General features: G+C 40.2%; 2 protein-coding genes across 5 annotated transcripts in view; one reads left to right on the forward strand and one right to left on the reverse strand.

Annotated features, from left to right (window-relative positions):
• LOC127416310 (WD repeat-containing protein 20-like) overlaps nt 1-20,118 on the forward strand; it is a 143,030-nt gene that overhangs the window by 80,460 nt on the left and 42,452 nt on the right. The gene's annotated exons all lie outside the window — the stretch shown is intronic.
• Nucleotides 1-20,118, reverse strand: part of cdc40 (cell division cycle 40 homolog (S. cerevisiae)) — a 30,829-nt gene that overhangs the window by 2,399 nt on the left and 8,312 nt on the right. For all 3 annotated transcript variants that reach the window (XM_051655604.1, XM_051655605.1, XM_051655606.1), the window contains 6 exons: nt 19,671-19,716; nt 17,169-17,270; nt 15,243-15,358; nt 12,227-12,360; nt 3,726-3,802; nt 1,011-1,155 (listed from right to left, as the gene is read on the reverse strand). In XM_051655604.1, coding sequence (XP_051511564.1) covers nt 1,011-1,155; nt 3,726-3,802; nt 12,227-12,360; nt 15,243-15,358; nt 17,169-17,270; nt 19,671-19,716 — 620 coding nt within the window. The remainder of the gene's footprint in view (nt 1-1,010; nt 1,156-3,725; nt 3,803-12,226; nt 12,361-15,242; nt 15,359-17,168; nt 17,271-19,670; nt 19,717-20,118) is intronic.

Here is a 20,118-nt window from a genome sequence, read left to right on the forward strand (position 1 = left end):
ACTTGCCCATTTTTCCTGCTTCCAACACATGAAATTCACGAACTGACTGTTGACTTGCTGCCTAATATATCCCACCCCTCGACAGGTGCCATTGTAACGATATAATCAATGTAAATCACTTCACCTGTCAGTGGTTTTAATGTTGTGGCTGATCAGTGTATATACTGTGTATATATATATATATATATATTTTTTTTTTTGGCAAATCAGACCTACATTTATCTCGAAAACATGCTGATAAACTGCAGCATTTAACTAAATATCTCACTACACCAACAAAGACTCAGACTTATTTTTTTTAACTGTCAGAATGAACCAATTCACTAAAATAGTCAGACTTTACAATACTATGTGAGAGAGAAAAGAGAGTTCAGGTGAGCGCACTTGAATATTGATTCAGTTTACTCGCCACTGGTTGGAGAAAGTAGCTTGTAGCCGGAAAAGCAACTCTACTTTGATAAAGTTGTCATACTACTGAAAAATGAAGTTCAGTTAGTGTCGCTACTTGTGGTTAATCCCCAACAGAGTCATATAATCAGTGCCCAAATCGAGCATGCACTGGCACAAGGGCAAAAATGTGCTCTGGTATGCACGCGTGAAGAAGAGAGATAATCAACAATGTGGACAAGAGCAAGGCCACAAAATTTACCATGTTTACTCAAATAAATGTTGCCTAATGTGGGCATCATTCATGATTCTGAAGAAGAAGAAAAAACCAAAGCGTAATGACGTTCTCGACCTCTGAGACAACTTCTCTGCTTATGTAACCATGGCTGTGTGGGCAGGGACAAATTATATTTATCAATAATATCATAGTTAAGTCATTACAAAAGTTAAATCCATTCTGGGATGCAGTTTCTCATCAGCTGTTTAAGACTTTCTCAAATATGGAACCAATTTAAAGAAACCAACTCCCAACCAATCAGCACTAAACAAATTAGTGACCCAATCCATGAAAACTAGTTCATACTGATACAAATCTCTGATTTCATGACACATAGGATTTGTACCTCATATCCGGGGAGAAGTCCACCTGACAGGCGTATCCCGCCACCATGTGACCCTTGAACACCTTCTTCTTGTTGAGACGGAACCGATTCTGCGCTCCGAATATCAGGATTTGATTATCCATCGACTGACAGGCCAACCATTTACCTGTGATCAAGCAAAGTAGTTTTAAATGTTAAACCAGCTCCAAAATCTGTATGTACTGAATGTTGCATTCTGTTTTTGCATTCTAGCAGTCACTGTACGACTATCAGCATGCTAAAACCCTCTCTGAGAAGTTGTGTCTCTAAATTCATCCATCTTCTTTAACCCTTTAAAGTGCACCTATTATGGTTTTTAAACATGCCTGATTTTGTTTTAAAGGTCTCATACAATAGATTTACATGCATCCAAGGTCAAAAAACACTTTAATTTGCTCATAATTTAAATTGCAGCATTACCTTTTTTCCCCAGTGTCAAAAACGACTCGTTCAATGATCCGTTCTAAAGGATTCATTCTAAACTCCTCCTTTCAGAGAGCATACTCTGCTCTGATTGGTCAGATGTCCCAGTCTGTTGTGATTGGTCTACCGCTTAGTGTAGTGTTTGAGGGCGGGTCAAAGCTGTTCACGAGAAGCCAATGAAGACCAGAAGAGGGTTTTTTGTTACCATATTACGTAGGTTAGTACAGGAAGTAAGTCTGGATTTACTAACGACTCGTTTCAGGTGTTCAGAATCGGTTCTTTCTTTTGGGAGTCAATAACTCCATTTGATTTTTGAAACTTTGCAGACTTTTTTTTACATTCACAAACAGCTATATAACACACTACATGAAAGATCATATTTGAAAAACCATAATAGCTGCTCTTTAATGCATACCTCGGGTCTTTAGTGACCCGGGACCTCATTCCATCCTCTGTACCTATTATTTGGAGTTAGAAAAGAGTACTACAGGGTGGCCTAGAAATAAACGGGGCCACTATGTTTGATTGCTCATACCTTAAAAAAGCATTACGTTGTTTGCACGATTTTTGGTGTACTTCTACGACTTTTTGTAAACAACAAAATGATGTCACTGTGACGTCATCATGAGCAACAACTTACTACAAATAAATAAATCAGGTACGTTTTCAATGGCAGCAAACTTATGTGCTTCTCTTTCGCCGTGTGGCCCTGTTTTTTTTTTGTTGGGCCAAACGATTTATTTATTTGTAGTAAGTTGTTGCTCACGATAACATCACTGTGACGTCATTTTGTTGTGTACAAAAAGTCGTATAAATATGCTGAAAATCGTGCAAACACCTTTAAGCATTTTTTACGATATGAGCGATCAAACAGTGGCCCCGTTTTTTTTTTTTTTTTTTTGGGCCACCCTTGTATATGCATACATAATCACGTTGACTTTCAGTGTGATAACGGTGAATTATCAGTATTACATATGCATGTACACATACATATTAAACATGCCGTTTCTTACTCAAGGTTGTGCTGATGTTTCAGTAATTGGCTTTATTTGCATTTGACACTGTTATTTGATGAAGCAAATATGTGGAAGTAAACTACAGCAAGTGTAACACATGAACAGTAGGATTGTCATTTGGGTGTACTACTGAAATGAAGTTGTGCATCTATTTAGACTTTATAAAGTGCTTAAAAAAATACATGTGTGTAGCTGATGTGCATCTTATGTGTTATGTGAAGCACAATATGTGTTTAACAGCCAGTTGCGTCCCATGATATTTCAGTGTGGATGTAATGCATCCTCTTCTATACTTCTTTCATTTACGGAAAAACATCGAAATATATCAGAATATATAAAATTCCATTATTTCCTAATTGTCTTGAAAATGTTAAACTATCTGGCCATTTTGTAGATCCATTTGTGATAGACATACGTGCCGGGTCACCCGACGTATGCAATAATATTTGGCGAAACACCCATGCATTTCGTGGTTAAAGCACCACTGCTACAGCAATCAAAGCAATGCTTGTGTAACAAATTCACCATCTCCAACAATAAATTGGACTTCAAATTGCCTGCTGTGAATGTTCCTGTTATTATGCATAATCTGTAGGTTTCCATTTTTTTCGGGGACTATGATAGTCTATTATGCTCTGTTGAGCCGTTGTGAAAGTCCCTTAAGAAAGCTGGGTGCTTTTAGAAATCCAATTCGCTCCTATTCCTCAAATGCTCCGTCATAGTTTTCTCTAGTGATCAGACTAATCTAGACTGAACGTGTAAGTTTTGCACATCGCTACCACAAACCAGCTCGTATGAATTTCGTTTAATGCGCTCAAAACGCTCAACTTGTGGAATTGAACCATCACAGAAGCAATAAAGACTTTGGGTCCTTTTGGGTTGGTTTGCACCTCAAGTGAAACGCCGTCAGGAAGAGAGACAAACCCATTCACATGTGACCGTTGCACGGCTCTAATTTACACGATGAGCAGAAGGGAAAGCAAATGGTCACTTTTTAAAAGACTTTGATCAATTATTTAAAGAGAGAGGAAACAATATGTGTGATAGGGAGTCTGAATGCTCCAATGGGGAGGTCGCTGCGAGCACATGACTTTTAAACTGTGTGTGTGTGTGTGTGTGTGTGTGTGTGAGTTGAGTAGATAAAAGTGTGTACAGACACTCTGAATAGAGCACAACAGTCAGGTTCCGGAAATAAAAATGGCATTCAAAAAGAGACATCGATTTCTAGAACTACAATGCCAGATAAGTGAACACATACCGTTGGGTGAAAGTGTGACAGCGGGCATTGAATGCATACTGGGCTCAGCGATGTATTTGAAGTCCACAGGAATATCCCTGAAATACACAATAGACACACACTCATATCAACATCAAAACATTTAATGTGTGCTTTTGAAAGAGAGAGAGAGATCGATCCTGTGTGGAAACTGGGGTGCATTAGAAGTAAGACAATAACACTGTACATATAGCATTCCATATATAATACAATGCAGAAATGTAGGTGGCGCTCTATCGCAGCTGAGCACTCACAACATAGATATCCAGTCGCAAAGATCACAAGCATGTTTCCCAACGTTTCGTTGAATATCTCGGCCTCTGAATGGACTAGAAGCTCAATCTAGGGGTCGTTAGAAGGCTGACATCCTCCATTATTTTTGCTTGTGTCGTCTTGACTCCATTTCATTATAAATAGTTTATACCATATTTTGATGATTTGTTTATCATGCTTTTTCTGCTGGACTGCAATTTTTTTCTGGACATTTGAGATATAACTTTGGATTATTTTACCAAGCAAGCTCACAGACAAGCAAAAATGGCTCATTTGGAAGAAAACAGCCTAAGGTAAGAGCTGACATTGAATTTTGGCTTCTTTGGGGCTTACAGAAGCAGTGATCAGGGCAGACATGAGACGTTTGTCTTTGTTGTCGAACAGAGATCATATTTCACTTTGTGATTCTGTTGATAATCATTCGAACTGTGGCGTTAAGGCGACAAAATAAACTAAGCTTTCATTTGATGTATTACTTGTCTATTAAAGTGCAATGTGAAAAAAAAATCCGTTCGTACGCATCTCTACATCACCTCTAGGTGGCGCTCATTTGTGACTTTTGAATGGCACCGCATGAGTGACGTATCTGGGGACTTTTATCATTTAAGCGTAAACGTATTGCACGCTTCTGGCCCCACCTCCGCAGAAATTAAGGGGTTTAAAAGTATTAAGGTACATTAACAAATTATAACGCTATTATAATGATAGAGTGAAGACCAGGGGCCGGTTGCACCAGCTATACGTAAGTTACAACTTAGCCTAGTTGCGGCGTAAATGGGCACTAAGTCACAATTTACGTACTACTAAATATTTGAGCGTTGCACCATTAAACTTAGGTAGGACGTAACCCTACGTATAAACTAAATATTTATGGAAGCCTCCGACCAGGAGTAACGGATGGAATAAAAAAGCAGACTGATATTTTATGACATCAATGAGCTCATGTTTTGAGTCCTTCAGTCCTTTCGACATGTATATGATGGTGTTGGCATTTACACTCGTTTACATTTACGAGAGAGAAAAAAAAATCTTCAACATATTCGAACTATATAAATATAGGATATTAAAATGAATAAATGTCTATTTTTCCAGCCTGTTGTATTAGTATTTATCTATCACCCCTTATTTATTTTAGATACAGTTCCTAGCCTATATATTGTTATTTACATTGGGCAAATATACTATTTATTAACTTATTAACTACTTTTATTACGTATCGTATTTTAATGGGGATATAATTTGTTACAGCTGACAGTTATGTAAACAAACAAGGTTAGAACATCAACCGTAACAAGATCAAATTGAAATGCATGACTTTTTAACAGTTCTGTGTACAAATTTGAAGGGTGTTTATTGGATCAACACAGGTAAACATAATATTATGCATATTACTATGCATTACTTTACGGAGAGCTTACGACCTTCTAGTTAATCTTGCCTTAAGAACAGGTGGTGCAACCAAATTAAGTACTGACTTGGTTACAAACTAACTAGTAGTTACTAAGCCCTTAGTATGAACTTTACGTCTCAAATTACGTGAGAACTTACGCACAGCTGGTGCAACCCTACCCAGTAATTTAAGTAGTTTTATGTTACATTTCATCACTTTGTGTCCTTGAACTAATAAACAAGATGCACAACTAACCTTGTGTACATTACAATAAATAGACACATTTACGTAGTCTATGGATAGTCACACAAATACAGACCGGACAGTGGTCTGATTGTTGTATGTATAAACACAGAGTTTCTCCAAGTTTTCTCTCGCTATGAAACTGGAATTCAGTCTGTCCGGCCAATTATGGTCTCAATGCCAAAACTAAAAATGTTACATAATACTCGCTTCACAAGTGTGCCACTTGATCTTTTTCACGTGGGAAAAGAGGGAATGACACTCGTAAGATCAAACAACAGATCAAAGAGACACATCTCAAAGAGAATTGGACCCTGAAGAGATCACACACACACTACTGAGAGAATACAACGACCTCACAACGAGAACTTTCCAAAAGTGGCACAAATTGCTACAAATCACAGAAAACTGGGATCAAAACTATTCACACTGAGGCGCAAGTTTTTGTCATACAAACAGAAAAGCTGGCATGCTTGCAACAAAATACAACAATACAGATTTCACTTGCTTGGCAGACACGTCTTCGGCCACTGAACCTCACCAGGAGTTATGACAACGTTTAATTTTAAAAGTAGTTCAACTTTGAAAGCAGGTCTTCGGACACGTGCGTTCTATTCAATTCTGAAGTGCTTCATATAGCTGGTTTTAAATGCCTCTTGGGTGTTTGGTGGAGCCTAAACCAGCACAATTTAATGACTGAAGAAACGTTATATAGTTATATATATATGGTTACATATATCCATGTTGTTTTTGACTTCATAAAAGCTAATGTCGTTTAATTGGTTGTGAATAAATTCACCTCTGATAGGTCAATGACAAGTGGCAGCCGCGGAGAGATAAAATATTTTTAACTTGCGCGGTGCGCCGCAAGCAGTCATGCACGACAATGCGGCAGGATTCTCGTGAACGAGCTTGGAAAGTGGTGACGCTTCGACTGCCGCCTCCGTTTTGCCGCCTCTCTTTCATTGAAAATGAATAGGGAACCCGTGGTTACAGCGTACCGTGTAAACCCGTCTTAAAAAAACACAAACCTCTAGCTACACATTATTTCAATTTATACCATGGCCTGTTTGAATACTTGATTCTGGTTGGTTGGAATGTGTGCATTAAAATGTTTAATGCACAGGTACTTCCAGTCAGTTTTAATCACCGTTCTATATTAATGTGCCAACTCTGCTGTTCTCCGTAATGAGACATTGCGAGAATTGTATGCTTCTGTTCAAAGGACCTCCGGATGCGAATATAGTCTCAGAGCTGGGGTTAACCGTCACATCACAAAACAACATCATCAAATGGTGCAGTGCCGTCTTTGAATCAACTGTGAAGAGCTACAGGAAACACGGAAAAGACAATATTAATCAACCATAGTGCTTGTGAGGAAAGTATGGTTTGACATTCAGCTGTTTTGCACGGATGGGGAGAGAAGGTAACCGGGACCCATTAAATGTGTCTTTCGCTGTTCCAGTAAGACGAGGCAAGGTGATTTAAATTGTAATATGATATAATTGCTGCAGTGCTCAACATATGCGCTAGAGGGCGCCTCACGATTAGAGGTAGACGATACATCGGTTTTACCGATTAATCGGTGCCGATAGTTGCTTTTTGGAGGTATCGTTATCGGCAAAAATCTATGGAGATATTTGCTATAGTTGCCGATAGTTTAGAGAGTGTTTGGTCTCCAAAAAACTTTGATATTATCGCTCTACTTTATCTCATCATTTCAAAATAAGAGTCCCCAGTGTGTTTAGGGCTAGTTTATAATTAAAAGTCCCGCATTATGCACCAAATCTTAATTTTTTCTGTTTATTTGGGGGATTTTGGTTGAACAATAAACTGCATCTGGGATTTTATTCATTTAGGACTCTTTGTCTGTGCACGTCATAGTGAGGAAAGAACGAGTGCTAGCTCCTGTTCTGTTTAATATCTTCCTCGCCTGTGTGACCACTTTGTTGCAAGATTCACCATTAATTTCCATCTTGGTGGCAACATCTTTAACATCAGAAGACTGCAGGCTGTGACTAAGCTCAGATCTGAGGAAATAGTTGAACTGCAGTATGCTGATGACTGTGCCCTAGCACCCTAGAGGCCTTCAATCCACCATCTCAGTTGCTGTCACTGCCTACCAACAAATGTGTCTGGCAGACAATGTTCAGAAGATTGAGGTCACCTGTCAATGTCACACTGCACCACCATTCCCCACCCCTCCCACTTCCTCAATACAAGGCCAACAACTAGCCACAGTGCCACAATTAAAGTACTTGGGCAGCATAATTTCCAACAACTGCACACTAGATGAGGAAATTCAAAATCGCCTCAAACAAGCATCTGCATCCTTTGGTAGGTTCAGAAAACGTTTTTGAAAACCACAACCTCAACCTCCATACCAAGGTGCTTGTATATCATGCGGTCTGCATTTCTACCCTCCTGTATGGGTGTGAAACATGGACTAGATACAGTCGCCATATTAAAGCCTTAGAGGCCTTTAACATCCACTGCCTCCAGAAGATCCTTTCAGTCACATGGAATGACAGAATTCCACATACAGAAATCCTTTGTCGAACTAACAGCACCAGCATCGAATACATACTACACAAACACCAGCTTAGATGGCTTGGACACGTCATACGTATGCATGATCTTCCCCATAGAATCCTGTATGGCCAGTTATGCCATGGTCAGCACTTGCCTGGGGGGCAGAAAAAGAGATTTAAAGACCAGCTCAAGAAGCGGTGCAACATCAAACCATCTGCAGTAGAAGACCTTGCTGTCTGTTGTTTCTTTGGTGATCTGTGTGCATAAAGAGGATTGAAAAAAATGGAGGAAAATCGTAACCTGTGCCTCCAAGAGAGATGGGAAAAGAGGAACAAAGCTAAACCTGCCCCCTCCAGCCAGACATTCATATGTTCTGCATGCAAACGAAACTGCAAGTCAAGGATTGGATTGGACTATATAGCCACCAAAAAAAACATAAATAAATGAGAACAGGGTCATCATCGGACTACGATGGACAACCACAAGCAAGGAAAGAATACGATTTTTTTTTAACATTCTATAAATCAATTTCAAAAAATATCGGCCGATTAATCGGTTATCGGTCTTTCCCACCATCTTATTTATCGGTATCAACAAAATCCTCTATCGGTCGACCTCTACTCGTGATCACACATCGCTGACTGAAGCTCTGAATGGAGACTGTTTCATCACACTCAGCCTTTTGCTCATACAAGGCCACATTGCGATTTTATTCTTAATTCAATAAATGGTGCCTTAATGGATACCAGATGTCTCAGATGTCAAAGTCTGCATGATTAGAGCGTTTTGGATTATTTTCTCCTCATCGTGAACAGTAAGTGCTACTTTTACAACTATCACATCAGCAATGCCGTTTTTTCCTCAATGTGAAAATGACAAGGAACAGGAATTAGAAATGACAGGTTGAGTGCCAACCATTCTACATTATGTGGCTATTATTATTTCTGGATTGAGTATTTAAATTCACAGTTTTAAAGAGAGTTTAGTCTCCAAAAAATGGATATTATCGCACTACTTTATCTCTGTGTCTGATTTAGAACGAGCAGAACTCTAGATCTAATGACCCGTAGATAAAGTTAACCGTCACTCTCAAAATTAATGACAGCTGTAATTAATCAATGTTGGCAAGTGACCATGGTATAAGCGGGATAATCCACAGCTAGGTGTGCGTTAAACGATTTCAATGCACTTCACACTTTGCCCCTACGTCGTGCATTAAAATAATTTAACACACACCTAGCCATGGATTATCCCTTACATATAAATGTATAGCCTATTTAGATAAACTTTATTGTTAGCGTACAGGATAATGTAGCAGCAAAATGAACGGTAATTTCAGTGCAAGCCTTCAGTAGAAAAGAAGCCAGTTCTCTTTGCACATTTTTTTAAAACTTGCATCTGGGTTTAAAAGGATTCAGATATCTTTTTTGTTCACTTTAGTTGTAAGATATCAGTCCACTTTTCATTCAAAGAAGTATTTTTTGGAACCCAGTCAACTTAAATGTTGCTGTAATTTTTAAACTAATAATAATAATTATTATTATTGGTATTATTATTAACTTTTAGAATTGTATAATACAATAGTAATACATTTCAGTTATGCACCTTTAACTTTAAAACCCTCAGGCTTTTATTTTGACGTTTGGAAAACTCCAGGAAGTCCTGTAAGTGTCTAGTGTGGGCTAGTTCACAGTAGTTTAATTCGCTTCTTATTCAAAATCTGGTGAAATCGCTCCTCTGGTTCCGATTTCAATGCATGTTATAAGCGAACCGAACTAATGAGCATCTACATCTGAGATGTAGTTCCCATGTAGTGCTCACATATTGTGCGCCACTTTGAGGGCTGAAGAGAGCAGCAAATCAAGAGCCTGCGCGTGCTGTGTGTGTGTGTGTGTGTCAACAGAGACCCATCACTGAAACACGCCACTGTAGAGCTGAGGAGGGCGGGGCCGGGCTGGAATGAGACACACCCGGTCCCCAATCAGCCTGATGGGGCGCGCGAGGGATAAAGGTGGCCGGGGACGACAGTTCGAGAGAGAGAGAATTACAGGCAGCTGTACTGTGTGTTTTGTTTAAATTGTTTATTAAATTATTATTTAAGTTGTCAAGCCAGTTTTCGCCGCCTCCTTTCCACTAAACCCCCTTACACTGGTGCTGAAACCCGGGAAGGAGGAGGGATTCCCGTCGCAGAGTCCTCGACACTGCCGTCCACCCAGGGGAGCGCCGCTGCCGTCCGACGGGGGACGGAGTAGCCCGACCACCCGGACGCGGGGAACGGCCGCCGTCTGCGAGGCGAGTGGGGACGGGACTCCCCGACCACCTGGAGCGAGGGAGCCACTGCCGGGGCGGAGGAGTGTCCCCACGGGACGCCGGGAACGCGGAGGGGCGTTCTGTCCACTGGGGATCGGAGGTCTGACTCCGGTCCGCCCGGGGAGGAGCGGCTGCAGTCTGCCTGAGAGGGTGGAGTAGTGATCGAGGACCACGCGACGGCGCATCAGAGAACCGGTGAGTTTTTTTTTTTCTCTCTCTCCTCTCTCTCTCTCTCTCTCTCTGTCGCTCCGTGTTGGCCTTTCCCTCGCCATTTTGTTTTGTTGTTTTTCCCCTCCTGTCTCCTCCCAGGTCTAGGTCGGGGCGTAAGGCACGCCCCCCCCGGAGAGGAAGGGTGGGGGATGTACGTCATGCCGGGGGCTCCCCGGCCTGAGGCAACGCCGGGAGGAGTGTAGAGCCGAGGAGGGCGGGGCCGGGCTGGAATGAGACACACCCGGTCCCCAATCAGCCTGATGGGGCGCGCGAGGGATAAAGGCGGCCGGGGACGACAGTTCGAGAGAGAGAGAATTACAGGCAGCTGTACTGTGTGTTTTGTTTAAATTGTTTATCAAATTATTATTTAAGTTGTTAAGCCAGTTCTCGCCTCCTCCTTTCCACTAAACCCCCTTACAGCCACGCATGCATGCTATATATTTATTTATTAAACACAGCCATTTGCAATTCACAAAGCTATCGTGTGTTTTTATGAGAATAAAACCCACGATTCATGACTACTTCAGTGGTGCTTTAATTGTTCTTTCATGCCATTTTTGGAGCTTGACGGTAACAACCATGTGTGGAGAGCGAGGCGGGCCGAGCGGCGACTGTGCGGTGCAAGGCCGGTGGGACACCTGCAGAGGGAGCCATGCAAACATCCAACAACAGACTCTTTATTGTTAACACTTTTCAGTGTAACAAAACATTCAACCCTGCTGCTTTTCAGCAGCGGGGAACACACATCAACGGGGTGCTTTTTCAGCTTCGCTGTAGCTCTATCTCTCCCTGAGTCTCTCCCCGACTGCAGCTCTTGTCGTGGCTTTTTCTCTCGCCCGTTGATGCTGTAATCACCCACAGCTGGGCGAGATAATCCGCTGCAGCTGTCCAACACGGCCTCGCTCAGCACAGTCGCCGCTCGGCCCACCCCGCTCTCCACACCATGACTAACACACAGTACCGGCCAATACTCAACAGATCCTCGATCCGTCTAAAAATGTCAGTATCGGAGCAAATACCGACCGAGGTATGGGATCGGTGCATCCCTAGACTTAACAGCCTCAAAACTAGAACACAACGCTGACACCTGAGCAAGACCAGAACACTCAACAGGAAGAGAGAAATCCCTGCAGACAACACATATCCAAAAATAACTCACCGGACACGAGTGAGAGTAAAAGAATGAATCTTTCACTTCAGTAAAGCAGCACTGCAGACTATCTTTATCACTACATCAACACTGTTTCAGCTTTGCCTCTCTCTTCAGATTTCTCTTTTCTTCCATATCTATGGGAAATCTTTCAATCTGAACATTAATGTGCCAAGTTGCATCAAAAACTATAATTAACTACATTACTTCATGAGAATTGCTGATGGTGATTAAAACACTAGTGTCATTGCTTATGTTGCACGTCACTATAAAAAAAATCTATATTTCATTAGCAAACAATAGCTAGTCTCACAAAATGCATGTCTTAAACATGATAAACTTTTCCTTATCGGATTCTATATGTCTTGAACTCACCACTCCCACACACGCAGACTTTTGTCATCGGAGGTGCTGACGAATCGACGGTTCTCGTCCACGAACGTGATGGTGTTGACGGCACCCAGATGTCTGTCATATTCCTGTACGACCTCACCAGAGCGGATATCCCACTGAAAAACAAACATGCACACACAGAAATCACAATTCACATACTATCTCAACTATACAGCATGGCAATTTAAGATTACTGCATCCAAAATAGTGTTCCAACTGTCTGAAAGAACAGTCTCACAGCTCCCAAAGTTAAATATAAAGGAACTGTTTATTGTAACCGGTTCATTTACATGAACTGTCCGAAAGAACCGACTCACTAAAATGAATCAGAGTTCTCAAAGCTTGATATAAAGGAATCGTTTATTGTAACCGGTTCATTAACATGAACTGTCCGAAAGAACTGACTCACTAAAATGAATCGCAGCTCCCAAAGCTAGATATAAAGGAATCGTTTATTGTAACCGGTTCATTAACATGAACTGTCCAAAAGAACCGACTCACTAAAATGAATCACAGCTCCCAAAGCTAGATATAAAGGAATCGTTTATTGTAACCGGTTCATTTACATGAACTGTCCAAAAGAACTGACTCACTAAAATGAATCACAGCTCCCAAAGCTAGATATAAAGGAATCATTTATTGTAACCGGTTCATTAACATGAACTGTCCGAAAGAACCGACTCACTAAAATGAATCGGAGTTTCCAAAGCTAGATATAAAGGAATCGTTTATTGTAACCGGTTCATTAACATGAACTGTCCAAAAGAACCGACTCACTAAAATGAATCACAGCTCCCAAAGCTAGATATAAAGGAATCGTTTATTGTAACCGGTTCATTTACATGAACTGTCCGAAAGAACCGACTCACTAAAATGAATCACAGCTCCCAAAGCTAGATATAAAGGAATCGTTTATTGTAACCGGTTCATTTACATGAACTGTCTGAAAGAACCGACTCACTAAAATGAATCAGTTCTCAAAGCTTGATATAAAGGAATCGTTTATTGTAACCGGTTCATTAACATGAACTGTCCGAAAGAACCGATTCACTAAAATGAATCGGAGTTCCCAAAGCTAGATATAAAGGAATCGTTTATTGTAACCGGTTCATTTACATGAACTGTCCAAAAGAACTGACTCACTAAAATGAATCACAGCTCCCAAAGCTAGATATAAAGGAATCATTTATTGTAACCGGTTCATTAACATGAACTGTCCGAAAGAACCGACTCACTAAAATGAATCGGAGTTTCCAAAGCTAGATATAAAGGAATCGTTTATTGTAACCAGTTCATTTACATGAACTGTCCAAAAGAACTGACTCACTAAAATGAATCACAGCTCCCAAAGCTAGATATAAAGGAATCGTTTATTGTAACCGGTTCATTAACATGAACTGTCCGAAAGAACCGACTCACTAAAATGAATCGGAGTTCCCAAAGCTAGATATAAAGGAATCGTTTTTTGTAACCAGTTCATTTACATGAACTGTCCAAAAGAACTGACTCACTAAAATGAATCACAGCTCCCAAAGCTAGATATAAAGGAATCATTTATTGTAACCGGTTCATTAACATGAACTGTCCGAAAGAACCGACTCACTAAAATGAATCAGAGTTTCCAAAGCTAGATATAAAGGAATCGTTTATTGTAACCGGTTCATTAACATGAACTGTCCGAAAGCACTGACTCACTAAAATGAATCAGAGTTCACCAAACTAAATATAAAAGAATCGTTTATTGTAACCGGTTCATTAACATGAACTGTCCGAAAGCACCGACTCACTAAAATGCCTAATATTGTTTTTCACAACACAACGGAGAATGAGATGTAATCATTTTTATTGATATTCACTTTTATATTTATGTTTTATATACAATTAGGGCTGTCATGATTATGAAATCTGGCTGATGATTAATTGTCAAACAAATAATTGCGATTATGACGATTAATTGTCTGTTTGAGGGCTTTCACGATTAATTGTTAAAACTATATGAATGACGTTAAAATATGTTATTAGATATCAAAATGTTTCTAAATATTAAAATATGTCTCTTTGGTCAACTATAGTTTTTGTCAATTTTACATTTACACTTTTGTTTTTGGAACTTATAAAAAAATAAAAAATAAAAAAATATATATTAATAATAATTATTATATATATATATATATATATATATATATATTATTAAAAATATTATAATATAATACAAAAACAAATTTTTGTATATTAATATTATATAATAGAAGTCATGAAGCAAAACCTTTGAGATTTCATTTCATAATTTTATCACTCCACAGAAATAGAGTAAGCGTGCGTCACCTCCTCTGTGTCATTAACAATGTGTAAATGGACCTGCTTTGACCAGGAATATTTGCCATTACCCGATCGTTAAATTAAAGTGAAACCGGAGCGCTTTGTGTTCACTATCAACGTTTACCTTTGTTCGTTTATATTTTTGTGGGAGTTTGGTGCGAGCGCATCAGAGTGTTTCTTCCGGACACGAGCTGCTCTGGGTTGATGTCCGCGGTGCGGCTCAGTAGTTCAACTGAATGACACACAAACGCGCCACTCATGGCATTTATATATTCGTTTAAAATTCCCTTATTTGGGCATTCCAATGTGATTGGAATTTGAAGTGCACAATACAATACGGTGCAGCTTTTGTAGCTTTGTGTAATAAACTGTAGCAATTATTAATGTTTGGAATTGTGCAAATGCTTGAACCTGCTGTACTTTTCTTTTACGATGCATGTGAACACGTCTTGTTGATGAGAGAGGTCAACAGAGAATGGTCAGACTGGCAAAGTCTACGGTAACTCAGATAACCACTCTGTACAATTGTGCTGAGAAGAATATCATCTCAATGCTATTCTGAGATGCGGGTTGGCGCTGTTTTGGCGGCACGAGGGGGACCTACACAATATTAGACAGGTGGTTTTAATGTTGTGGCTGATCGGTGTATATCACCACACACAGAGCTGCGGTTTCATACCTGGACGATCTTTTTGTCTGACATTCCTGCAACAAACAGATTTTGTTTGTCTTCATCAGGGTTGAACTTCACGCAGTAGGGAACCTTTCTGTTTGTGAAGCGGGCGATGCACTGGCCTGAAAGAGACGACAAGACGTGATTTTTAAAGGACATAGTACTGCGAATTCACAAAGTATATAGACACACTCATACACTGAACAGATCTGATTCAAAACATTCAGTGGATCTGTGCTGCACATCGAAACTCATACAAGTCAAACCGATCTTATATACACTATATTGCCAAAAGTATTCGCTCATCTGCCTTTAGACGCATATGAACTTAAGTGACATCCCATTCTTAATCCATAGGGTTTAATATGACGTCGGCCCACCCTTTGCAGCTATAACAGCTTCAAATCTTCTGGGAAGGCTTTCCACAAGGTTTAGGAGTGTGTTTATCGGAATTTTTGACCATTCTTCCAGAAGCGCATTTGTGAGGTCAGACACTGATGTTGGACGAGAAGGCCTGGCTCGCAGTCTTCGCTCTAATTCATCCCAAAGGTGCTCTATCGGGTTGAGGTCAGGACTCTGTGCAGGCCAGTCAAGTTCTTCCACACCAAACTCGCTCATCCATGTCTTTATGGACCTTGCTTTGTGCACTGGTGCGCAGTCATGTTGGAACAGGAAGGGGCCATCCCCAAACTGTTCCCACAAAGTTGGGAGCATGGAATTGTCCAAAATCTCTTGGTATGCTGAAGCATTCAGAGTTCCTTTCACTGGAACTAAGGGGCCAAGCCCAGCTCCTGAAAAACAACCCCACACCATAATCCCCCCTCCACCAAACTTCACAGTTGGCACAATGCAGTCAGACAAGTACCGTTCTCCTGACAACCGCCAAACCCAGACTCGTCCATCAGATTGCCAGATGGAGAAGTGTGATTCGTCACTCCAGAGAACGTGTCTCCACTGCTCTAGAGTCCAGTGGCGGCATGCTTTACACCACTGCATCCGATGCTTTGCATTGCACTTGGTGATGTATGGCTTGGATGCAGCTGCTCGGCCATGGAAACCCATTCCATGAAGCTCTCTATGCACTGTTCTTGAGCTAATCTTAAGGCCACACGAACTTTGGAGGTCTGTAGCGATTGACTCTGCAGAAAGTTGCCGACCTCTGCGCACTATGCGCCTCAGCATCCGCTGACCCCGCTCTGTTGCTGTCATTCCCAATCGCTTCCACTTTGTTATAATACCACTGACAGTTGACTGTGGAATATTTAGTAGTGAGGAAATTTCACGACTGGACTTGTTGCACAGGTGGCATCCTATCACAGTACCACGCTGGAATTCACTGAGCTCCTGAGAGCGGCCCATTCTTTCACAAATGTTTGTAGAAGTAGTCTGCATGCCTAGGTGCTTCATTTTATACACCTGTGGCCATGAAGTGATTGGAACACCTGAATTCAATTATTTGTATGGGTGAGCGAATACTTTGGCAATATAGTGTGTATATATATATATATATATGAGGACAGAAAGAGATGTGGAAGGCCAGATGTACAACTAAACAAGAGGATAAGTACATCAGAGTCTCTAGTTTGAGAAATAGACGCCTCACACGTCCTCAGCTGACAGCTTCATTGAATTCTACCCGCTCAACACCAGTTTCATGTACAACAGTAAAGAGAAGACTCAGGGGCATCGGCGTCACCAGGTCATTTCTCCGGGGCTTCAGCCCCAAATGTTTGACTGTATCCCCAAATGTAATTTTAAATTTCGGCTATGCAATAATATTGCTACATTTTGTTTGAAGTTCATGTGACGTGACAATTTCTTTCCATAAGAGCAAAATCTGTACATTATTCCAAACTTTTGGCTGCCAGTGTATATACATCTCTATATTGTTTATATATTATTATATAAAAACAATCAAACAAAAATTCTCACCAGTCTCTGAGTCCCAGAGTTTGAGATATCTGTCGTAGGCGGCGCTGAGAAACTGTGTGCCGGTGTTATTGAAACACACATCACGCACGGCTTTACTGTGACCTGCAGACAGAACACAACTCATGAAAGACACAGACATTTCTTTACACAGATCATATAGAATACTAAGAGACGTGCTGCACAGAAACACACCGTCTCAAAATCCAGTGAGCTGCCTACTTAGTACAGATGGCATGAGTACTCAAGTACTCTGAAGTGACAGCGAAGATCGATCATGAAAACACAATAATACTGTGTGACTCGATTCTTTTTTCCAACTTAATTATAATTAATTAATTATAATTTTCTTTATTCATCACACATTATACATTTGCACATATACAGTGAAATTCTTCTTTTTCACATATCCCAGCTAGGCTGGGGTCAGAGTGCAGGGTCAGCCATGATACGGCGCCCCTGGAGCAGATAGGGTCAAGGGCCTTGCTCAAGGGCCCAACAGTGGCATCTTGGCAGTGCTGGGGCTTGAACCCCCGACCTTCTGATCAGTAACCCAGAGCCTTAACCGCTGAGCTACCACTGCCCCTAACTTTTCACACGATCAGAGTTCAAACCTAGTGAGCTGCCTTCCTAGACAGAAATACTGAGCAACACAGCAGTTAAAAGAGTAAAAAAAAATACCTATAAATTATGAGCTGCCTATTTAGACAGCATTTTTGATCAATTTAGGAGTTAAAATAATTATGGCTGGGAAATGTAACGCATTCATTTCTGCGATTGATAGTTTTTAACACGTTAACAAAAACTACGTGAATAACGCAGTATTGTTTATCGTTTATCTTGACAATAAAGTTTGATATGAATTGAATCTGCCCATTTGATTCTATTATTAAACAAAGTCCACTGGAAAACCCCAAAAGGTTTTGCCCAAATTGTAATAACAGAATGTCCACCGATTTTATGGCATGTATACATATACTTGTATCAAAGGTTAATACCTGTAAAAATGTGTCTGACTCCAGCCAGGTCTCCTAAGCAACCAAATTGGCCCGGTTGCTAGGGAGGGTAGAGTCACATGAGGTAACCTCCTCGTGGTCGCGATTAGTGGTTCTCGATCTCAATGGGGCGTGCGGTAAGTTGTGCGTGGATCGCGGAGAGTAGCATGAGCCTCCACATGCTGTGAGTCTCCGCGGTGTCATGCACAACGAGTCACGTGATAAGATGCGCGGATTGACGGTCTCAGAAGCGGAGGCAACTGAGACTTGTCCTCCGCCACCCGGATTGAGGTGAGTAACCGCGCCACCACGAGGACCTACTAAGTAGTGGGAATTGGGCATTCCAAATTGGGAGAAAAGGGGATAAAAAATAAATAAATAGTGTCTAATTCGCAAAAAATCAATCTGCAAAAAAAAATAAATTTCAAAATAAAAATAAAAATAAAAAAAGAAGATTTTTAACATGTACATATTTATTTATTTTAATTCAAATAAATGATGACTAACCAATTTCTTGCAAGTTCTTTGAGACCAAGAATAAAGTAAATATATTTATGATTTTTTAATGTTTGTTCAAATAGTTAGATGAAACATCGCGATTAATTACAGAAAATTGTGCAATTAATTAGTTTAAAAATTGTAATCGATTCCCAGCCCTATTAATAATAATAATTTTTTTTTTTTTTTTTTTTTTTAAATTGTGAGCTGCCTACCTAGGCAGAATTTTTGGTTAACACAGACGTAAATAAATAAATAAATAAATAAATAGTGAACTAGTATCTAGACAGAATGTTTGGCCAACACAGGTGCTAAAATAAATAAATAAATAAATAAATAAATTAATTAATTAATATTTTGAGCTGCCTACCTGAACGGCATTTCTAGTCATAATCACTGTGTTCTGAACATGCCTTTATTAGCCGACTGGCACAATTGGTTGAATATTTGCCTCTCTCTCTAAGATTAGTTGATCATTTGAATGCTCCAAACGCACCTATGATGCCCTAAAATGCCATCTAGGTAGGCAGCTCATTTGGTTTTGAGACACAGACAGAAAGTAAACCAAAAGAGGAGCCCATCAGATAAACAGAGAACACTTCAGCTTCTTTCTCTTCTTTCCAATAGTGATAGATGAATTGTAAGACTCAATGCTTCCCACTGGACTCTTCCTGACCAAAGCTTTTTATCAGCCTGGCAACTGTAGCCATGGCGATATCAGTAACCCAATGAGACAAGAGGCAATGTCCGTTAACAACTCCTCATGTGACCTATTCAGTGCGGCTGTGAAGCAGCAAGACAGCTGAATGTCATGACCTCAAACAGAGTGTAAAGAGCCCACATCTCATTCAGTTCTCTTTCTAATTAATTATCTCAGTGTAATTAAACCACATTATTCAATCAAGCCGTTTATAGTGCCACAAATCACAGTAGATCGAGCGCATAATTAAATGTTGGCGAATTTTCCACTGAACAGAGCGTTGGACTGGATTATAAACACAAAAACACTTACCGATAAATGTCCGCACACACCTTCGGTCACTATAAACCTCCCACAACTAGAGACGACAAACAAATATCAGAAAGTGTAGATATACTCTTTCAATATACACCCACTTATATTACACTGTTTCAGTATTGAATACATTACCAAGATCTTTGGAGCAACTCACAAAGGAAAATTCCTCGAAAGTTCAACATAAGGGAGCGTTCATAAAGGATGCATTCTTGCATTGCGTCCGCATTTTTTTTTAACTGCTGATTACTGTAAATACGATGGACGTCTTTGATCGTTGCGTTCTTAGGACTGTGCGTCACATTAAAAACAGCTGAAAAGCCTGTTACGCAAAATGCACGTCAATGGCAAAAAAGCTGGCAAAAGTTATGCAGCATACTACTTTGAAACAAAACTTTTAATGCCATGTCAGCAACAAGGTTATTCACATGACAATATATACAAT

This window comes from Myxocyprinus asiaticus, chromosome 25, assembly GCF_019703515.2.
Source record: "Myxocyprinus asiaticus isolate MX2 ecotype Aquarium Trade chromosome 25, UBuf_Myxa_2, whole genome shotgun sequence".
Classification (NCBI taxonomy): domain Eukaryota; kingdom Metazoa; phylum Chordata; class Actinopteri; order Cypriniformes; family Catostomidae; genus Myxocyprinus; species Myxocyprinus asiaticus.